At 36.8% G+C, this 9,222-nt stretch overlaps 1 protein-coding gene across 1 annotated transcript in view; it reads left to right on the top strand.

Annotated features, from left to right (window-relative positions):
* Nucleotides 1-360: 360 nt before the first annotated feature.
* LOC137635483 (loricrin-like) overlaps nucleotides 361-9,222 on the top strand; it is an 8,996-nt gene continuing 134 nt past the window's right edge. The window contains exons 1-6 of the mRNA XM_068367941.1: nucleotides 361-402; nucleotides 915-1,275; nucleotides 2,027-2,275; nucleotides 7,552-7,701; nucleotides 7,792-8,086; nucleotides 8,235-9,222. The exon at nucleotides 8,235-9,222 is cut by the window's right edge and continues 134 nt beyond it. Coding sequence (XP_068224042.1) covers nucleotides 391-402; nucleotides 915-1,275; nucleotides 2,027-2,275; nucleotides 7,552-7,701; nucleotides 7,792-8,086; nucleotides 8,235-9,009 — 1,842 coding nt within the window. The 5' untranslated portion in view covers nucleotides 361-390 and the 3' untranslated portion in view covers nucleotides 9,010-9,222. The remainder of the gene's footprint in view (nucleotides 403-914; nucleotides 1,276-2,026; nucleotides 2,276-7,551; nucleotides 7,702-7,791; nucleotides 8,087-8,234) is intronic.

The following is a 9,222-nucleotide window of genomic DNA, read 5'->3' on the forward strand; positions in this document are numbered from 1 at the left end:
CAAAAAAAAAAAAAAAAAAAAAAAATATATAAAATATTAACAGTAACATTATTAAAAAGCAAGTCCATCTTAGTTCAAAACCGATATTACAATTAATAGAATCTTTAAACAGAACTGACGCCATTCGATTGAATTGAATTTCATCAACGCTAATTTCCAATCGACTTTTGATTCACTTTCGCGAAAAACTGGATCACTGGAAAAGAAGAAGGCGGAGGAAAGATGGCCAGCGAAGGGCAAGTTTTTAGGTGAATAAAGATGGGGAGGGGGCCTTCCTTGCTGGGGGAGGGGAGGGGGTGGAAGCCAAAGAGGGCGAAGGGCACCGGTCCCTTATAAAAGCGTTGCAGAGACGAAGGATCATCACATTCAGTTCGACTCCTTCAGACAACGATGACGACCAAAGTAAGTTCTCTCGTTGCCTCGGTTTCACGACCTCTGAATTTCTTATTTGATTCTCGACAGTTTTACCTTTCATTGATCACTTGTATAACTAATGATAAGGACGAAATTACCGAATGGATACTATTAACTTAAAATAACCAGTCATATTTATAGTTCATTACAATCTGAACACCACATACGAAAATGGAAAAGATTGTTAACTTTTTCTAATTTTCTTTCAAATAACTAAATACACGTTTTTCTGTTTCAATACTTGAGCTAATTTTAATACTTCAATACGGTTCAAAATGAAATGGAAACTAAATTGCTACTCATGCATATCAACATCATAAAACATTATGCACCAATTCTTTGCAAAAAATAAAAGCCAAAAAAAATCCCACTAACATTAATAATAAGTTAAGATATTCATTTAGATTACAATCCTATGAATTTTATTAATCTAAAAATATTTAGACTATTTATTAACTTCTGAACTACTACGGATAATGATAAACACGAAACCTTTCCAGACGATGAAGGTGTTGTGCGCCTTCCTGGCAGTTGTAATACCCAACGGAGTTCTTTCTGACCCAGCAAGATTGTACCAACCTCCTGCAGTAGGTGGATTTGGGTCTTCTGCAGGAGCTTTTGGGGCTTCCTCTGGTGCACAGGGAGGAGGATTTGGAGGTTCCTCTCTGGGAGGACTTGGGGGATCTGTCAGCAGTGGTTTCGGTGGTGGTGTAAGTGGAGGATTTGGCGGTTCTTCAGGTAGTTCCTCAGGTGGTTTTGGAGCTTCAGGATCTGGTTTTGGAGGCGCTTCAGGTTCTGGTTTTGGAGGTTCCTCAGGATTAGGAGCCTCTGCTTTTGGAGGTTCTTCCACTGCTGGTTTTGGTGGATCTTCTTCTGAAGGTTTCAGTGGATCTACTGGATCCTTCGGTGGATCTCGCCCTACTGGATCCTCAGCAGGAGGCTTTGGAGGATCCCGCCCTTCTGGGGCTTCTCCCAGTTACCAAGGTCCCTCTGCACCAGTCATTCCTATTCTTGTCGATGATCGTGATGGTCCACATGCCGATGGTTCTTACACCTTCAACTTTGAAACTGCCAATGGCATCAGCAGACAAGAACAAGGATACCCACAAGGTGTAACTGGAGCTGTGGCACAGCAGGGTGCATGGTCGTAAGTATGAACATATTCTATACCAAATGAAAAACTACTTATAAGTTAAAAAAAATTTGAGAAAAATATAAATATTCTATTGTTTATAAAACTATGTTATGCTTCTAGTTATAATGATCATACTTATCCACCTTTGCCATTTCAGATTCACATTCCCTGATGGCACTCCAGCTAACTTCCAGTTTGTCGCCGATGGAGATGGTTACCGTGTAGAGTCACCCCTTCTACCAACACCTCCTCCTCTTCCACCTCATGCAATTGCTCAGATTGAAAAGGCAGCTCTAGAAGACGCTGCTGCCAATGCTGCTGGAAACAGGGGAACTTATGGTGGAAGTTCTCAAGCTGGATCTGGTTCTCAGTTTTCTGGAAGTGAATCTCAATTCTCTGGATCTGGATCTCAGTTCTCTGGTGCTGGATTTGGATCCCAATCATCTGGTGCTGGATTTGGATCTCAATCATCTGGAGCTGGATTTGGATCCCAATCATCTGGTGCTGGATTTGGATCTGGGGCTGGATTTGGATCCCAATCATCTGGTGCTGGATTTGGATCCCAATCATCTGGGGCTGGATTTGGATCCCAATCATCTGGTGCTGGATTTGGATCCCAATCATCTGGTGCTGGATTTGGATCTCAATCATCTGGTGCTGGATTCGGATCTGGGGCTGGATTTGGATCCCAATCATCTGGCGCTGGATTTGGATCCCAATCATCTGGTGCTGGATTTGGCTCTCAGTTTACTGGATCTCCATCAAGTTCAGTTCCACAAACTCCAAGCAGAACCTATGGTTTACCTTGAACACACCAGTGAAATTTTCAGTGCAGCCCACCTGATGTGCAATGTATTTACTACATTATTATTCTGTATCTTTATAACTCATCTGAACTTTATATTCTTTTCCATAGCTTACAAAATTTGCAAGCTGATATTTGAGAGTTTTTGGAGTGTTGAACCTTTCTAAAAACTTAAAAATTCTTTCCTGATTGTACAATGGCATCAATTTTCATTATAGTCAGCTTGTTGGTAAATACAATGTCTACCTAATCTCAGTAATCTCAGATGAAATATTCACATGATGTGTATCTAGTTAAATATTGTGATTACATGTCTATGAAGATTTCTTGTGAGTGAATTATTGTGAAAATAACTCACTGGATCAGACGTCCCACTAACTTTCCAATTATCTTTTTACTTCAATATTCACTCAGGCATTTGGGCTGTTAATGTATTCATGCAAGTCAACAAAAATACGCTTAATAGTTGCTAGTTACTGTTAATGATGAAATATAATTTTCTATTACGAATTCTGTTTACCTATCCTATCATGATAACTACTACATTAAATATCAATTAAAATGAGAAAAAAATCACATGAAAAATGGTATGAATTTCATAAATCTAATTTTTCTTTATATAAGACTTAAATTGAGATACTTCTAAGGGAAAATTGTTGGTGGGAGAATCTTTCTTAACATTCTGGACCATAATAGTATAATGGTCATAGGATCTACAACTTAAATATTGAGTAAAAAAAACTGAATAATCAGTTGACCTTAAATGAATATGAAAAATGGGTATATTGTTTGTTTCAAAATCGCGGGTAGTATGTACTGCAATAAAAAAGAGCTTACAATATATATATATAAATATATATATATATATATATATATATATATATATATATATATATGTATTATTCTATTAGTTTATTCCAAATTATATTGGTTGGGTTGTAAATACAGTTCATATAATCCCATTTCCAATCCCACCAGCTCCATACCCTAACGAAGAGCAAAGTTCCACAGTTGCAAAACGATCAGCATCGTTTCTCTAGGATTGTCGTCACTAGCCCGAGCAGCCTAAATTGCGATCCTTTCTTGACTCCAAGAAAAGTATAGACTTGTAAACCACATTGGTTCCCCATCCAAATCCCATTTAGGTGGCGCTACATCACATGAAAACTTGAGGTCTTGCTGCTCCAGCAAGTACTCTGCTATAAATAACTTATGTACTTCCCAATAGGGTATCACACTACAAAACATTTTATACCGAGTACATAGTCCATTGTTAGGCAGCTTCATTAAAGACCTTTAGGTGTTGATCTGTAAATATGGGTCCCAGTTGACAATAACGAAGTATATACTCCATGATTTGCATTGGATGGCTACATGGGGACTTGCTGGTGGGATAAAGTCCCCACTCATAGGTGTTGCTCCCAGTCTTGCCTACTCTGGTTCTTGCCCTGTTTAATATTATCCAGTCTTTTCTGGGAAGGTTCATTCCACTTGGAAGTTGCTCATAAGGAATTTGGATGGCATCATTTGGTGGGAAATGATCTCATTCCATCTGCTCTCCGAGTGTGTGGTTTACCGAATACTCAGGATTTAAACTATCAATGGTCATAATTCTAAATCTGAACTACAGTCTTTTTACTGAGACACTGAGACCAAAAAGGGAATATCCCATGTAAAATTCTCAACTATATTTCTGTGTATTTGGACGAGTGTGTTTACGCATGTGAGGTAATCCATTTCCCGCTAATCTGTAATGCTGGCAGAGATGTTGGCTTTAAGGTGCCAGTTATTATGTGACATGACTAGTTTAGCTGAAGTTCTATTTTGTGAGCGTCGAATGATCTAGCCCACGATGCTAAGTAGTAGTATAGATCAGTACTAGAGCTGTTGTTATCAGTGTATTGGAATCTAATTCCCAGTTAGAGTTCGTAAGTTGGACCAAAAGATTGTTTCTTGTACTAACTTTTGACAGGACTTTCCTTACGTGTTCTGTCAAATAAGTTTTCAGAATAATGTGACTTCTAGGTTATATATTCTATGGACTCGAGCAATAATTGCCAAATAATCAGCTCTTTCATTTCATTGCTCATTAATCAAAAAGATGTAAAATAGATAAAATTACCTTACGTTTTGTCTACTGCTCATGTAGTCAAGAAAAAAGATCTACTTATACATAGAAGATTTACCATCGAGATGGTATTTCTGGTGCTAATTTACACAATTTGAACAGCACAACATAATGTACTCAACTGACAATACTCTGTAGATAATTCCAAGAGGATGAGACTCAGAATTTTGAAAACAAATTGAGTCTAGGGTCTCTAAGTTTGAACAAGATTTCTCCCCACTCTACCAACATTTTCTGCTCAAAGAGATCAGTGATTTAACGAACACTCTCCTCTCACAGAGCAAAGCTTTTCAGTTATCTCTTTCTATTCTTGTCAGATTTGGCTTAAAACAGATGAGATGGGAGCTGAACAATAATTTATCTGTCGTACAACTAGCAACTGCATACAATTGTGTTTCTAAACAATTGAAAATAACTACAGTCATTTTTACTCGATTACTATATCTAGTTTCATTTCAGTAGCTTTTTATACAGCTCATGTTTTAGTACTTTTACCTTGTATTCTTTGGACTTATTACCTCCGCCAACAAAGTTGGAAGGAGGTTATGTTTTACCCCTGTTTGTGTTTTAGTGTGTTTGTTTGTTTGTGCGTATGTTTGCTTGTGAACAGAATCCTGGCCACAATTTTAATAGTAATGAAACTTGCAGAGATTGACCGTTATGTAAAAAGCTGGAAATGATTAAAATTTTGGGAGGCCAAGGACATTGGTCAAGGTCACGATCAGGCAAAATGTCCGATTCTCGTAATCAGTCATACGTTTGGACATCGTTGACACAGACCTAAAACTTCATATTTGAGTGTATGAAAATCCACGTCAATGAATACATGCTGAGGTCAAAGTTCAAGGTCAAGGTTAAGAAAAATGTCGACAAATAAGCTGCCGCAGCGGAGGTCTGCGCTCTAATGAACGCCCATCTAGTTGTTAAGTAGTTTCCGAATTTCCATATATTTTTGTATCATATTTTACCCGCCATAATCTTCATATTAAAGCGTAATTCCAAAACTCAATGTAGTACTGAAGAAGGGTCAAAAAATTACCCAAAACATGTGGCGACACCAAAAATTGAATGGAGAAAATTTTAATGTATTTTTCTTTCCTGAGAACTATCTGCAGGATAGTCTGTCCGGAGAGAAACTTTCTTCGATTTTTAGACGCCACTAAGATATTGTCTATTTATCCAAATACACACACACACACACACACATATATATATATTTATATATATATATATATATAGATATATATATGTATATATATACATATATATATATATATATATATATATATATATATATATAAACACACACATATATATATATATATATGTATATATATATATATATATATATATATATATATATATAAACACACACATATATATATATATATATATATATATATATATATATATATATATACATATATATATATATATATATATATATATATATATATATATATATATATATATATGCACACACACACACACACACACATATATATATATATATATATATATATATATATATATGTGTGTGTGTATATATATATATATATATATATATATATACACACACACACATATATATATATATATATATATATATATATATATATATATACATATATATATATATATATATATATATATATATATATATATGTGTGTGTGTGTGTATGTATATATATATATATATATATATATATATATATATATATATATGTGAATATATATATATATATGCATATATATATATATATATATATATATATATATATATATATATATATATATATATATATATATATGATGGTTTAGCATCATCCTCTTTATCATTCAAAGAGTTCAAAATGTTATGCAGCTTTATTATAATCATAATTGTAAAATATATTCATGTGAATGAAACTGAAATATGAAAAAAAAAATGTAACTTTCCTTTAAATATAGAGCAGGGAAAGATACAAATAAAGATTTCAGAGAGTCATCTATATATAATCGTACAAAATACGTTTGAAAAATTATTAATAAGTATTCTTGACGAGTGGAAACAATAATATACATAAAAGTTGAACACTTATTAGAAGCAAGTCAATCTTCAGCTACTGAAGATATATTCGATGATTTAAAATATCTTGAAACAGAAAACTCGTATTTCGGTTTAATAAAATAAATTTCATCAAGTCAATTTCAAATCAGCTTTTGATTCACTTTCGCGATAAACTGGATTGCTGGAAAAGAAGAGCCAGGGGGTGGGGCAGATGGCCCGTGAAGGGCAAGTTTTTACGTGAATAAGGATGAACTGGATCGGATCATTGGGGGGTAGGGGATGGGGGCTTAACTGGGGGTGGGGGGATGGCAGCCTAAGAGAGCGAAGGGCACCGGTCCCTTATAAAAGCGTTGCAGAGACGAAGGATCATCACATTCAGTTCGACTCCTTCAGACAACGATGACGACCAAAGTAAGTTCTCTCGTTGCCTCCATTTCACGAACTCTTAATTTCTTATTTAATTCTCGACACTTTTACCTTTCATTGATCACTTATATAACTAATGATAAGGACAAAATTATCGAAAAGATACTCTTGAATTGAACTAATCAGTCACATAGTTAATTTAAACATGAACACCACATAAGAAAATGGAAACGATAGTTAACTTTAACTAATTTTCTTTCAAATAATTAAATACACGATATTGTATTTACTGTATATACTAAAGCTAATTTTCATAATTAAATATGGTCCAAAAAGAATTGGAAACTAAATTATTACTCATACATATGAACATCATAAAACATTAGGCACCAATACTTTGCAAAAAGAAAAGCCAAAATAAAATCCCATTAACATATTTCTAACGACATATATTGAATTAGATTGCCAGCCTATAACTTTAATTAATTTAGAAATGTTTCAACTATTTACCAACTTCAGAACGACTTTCTGTTTCCGGATAATGATAAACACGAAACCTTTCCAGACGATGAAGGTGTTGTGCGCCCTCCTGGCAGTTGTAATACCCAACGGAGTTCTTTCTGACCCAGCAAGATTGTACCAACCTCCTGCAGTAGGTGGATCCGGGTCTTCTGCAGGAGCTTTTGGGGCTTCCTCTGGTGCACAGGGAGGAGGATTTGGAGGTTCCTCTCTGGGAGGACTTGGGGGATCTGTCAGCAGTGGTTTCGGTGGTGGTGTTAGTGGAGGATTTGGAGGTTCTTCAGGTAGTTCCTCAGGTGGTTTTGGAGCTTCAGGATCTGGTTTTGGAGGTTCCTCAGGATTAGGTGCTTCTGCTTTTGGAGGTTCGTCCACAGCTGGTTTTGGTGGATCTCCTTCAGGAGGTTTCAGTGGATCTACTGGATCCTTCGGTGTATCTCGCCCTACCGGATCCTCAGCAGGAGGCTTTGGAGGATCCCGCCCTTCTGGTGCTTCCCCCAGTTACCAAGGTCCCTCTGCACCAGTCATTCCTATTCTTGTCGATGACCGTGATGGTCCACATGCCGATGGTTCTTACACCTTCAACTTTGAAACTGCCAATGGCATCAGCAGACAAGAACAAGGATACCCACAAGGTGTGACTGGAGCTGTGGCGCAGCAAGGTGCATGGTCGTAAGTACATACGCATTCTATACCAAATAGAAAACTACACTTATAAGTTAATGAAAAATTTGAGAAAAATATGAATATTCTATTGTTTATAAAACTATGTTATGCTTTTAATTATAATTATCATACTTATCCACCCTTGCCATTTCAGATTCACATTCCCTGATGGCACTCCAGCTAACTTCCAGTTTGTCGCCGATGGAGATGGTTACCGTGTAGAGTCACCCCTTCTACCAACGCCTCCTCCTCTTCCACCTCATGCAATTGCTCAGATTGAAAAGGCAGCTCTGGAAGATGCTGCTGCCAATGCTGCTGGAAACAGGGGAACTTATGGTGGAAGTTCCCGATCTGGATCTCAGTTCTCTGGTACTGGATTTGGATCTCAATCATCTGGTGCTGGATTTGGCTCTGGGGCTGGATTTGGATCTCAATCATCTGGTGCTGGATTTGGCTCTGGGGCTGGATTTGGATCTCAATCATCTGGTGCTGGATTTGGCTCTGGGGCTGGATTTGGATCTCAATCATCTGGTGCTGGATTTGGATCTCAATCATCTGGTGCTGGATTTGGATCTCAATCATCTGGTGCTGGATTTGGATCTCAATCATCTGGTGCTGGATTTGGTTCTGGGGCTGGATTTGGATCTCAATCATCTAGTGCTGGATTTGGCTCTGGGGCTGGATTTGGTTCTGGGGCTGGTTTTGGATCTCAATCATCTGGGGCTGGTTTTGGATCTCAATCATCTGGTGCTGGATTTGGATCGCAATCATCTGGTGCTGGATTTGGCTCTGGTGCTGGATTTGGGTCTCCATCATCTGGCGCTGGATTTGGATCTCAATCATCCAGCGCTGGATTTGGATCTCAGTTTACTGGGTCTGCATCAAGTTCAGTTCCACAAACTCCTAGCAGAACCTATGGTTTACCTTAAACAGACCAGTGAATTCTTCAGTGCAGCCCACCTCATGTGCAATGTAATGGCTTTATTATAAGTATGTATCTACTTACCAGTCATCTGACCTTCATATTCTTTCCCACATCCTACAAAATTTTCAAGCTGTTATTTGGAGAGTTTTTGGACTGTTAAACCTTTGAAATTTAGAAATCCTTTAATGATTGTACAATGACACCAATATTTATTAAT

This window comes from Palaemon carinicauda, unplaced genomic scaffold (genome assembly GCF_036898095.1).
Source record: "Palaemon carinicauda isolate YSFRI2023 unplaced genomic scaffold, ASM3689809v2 scaffold130, whole genome shotgun sequence".
Lineage (NCBI taxonomy): Eukaryota > Metazoa > Arthropoda > Malacostraca > Decapoda > Palaemonidae > Palaemon > Palaemon carinicauda.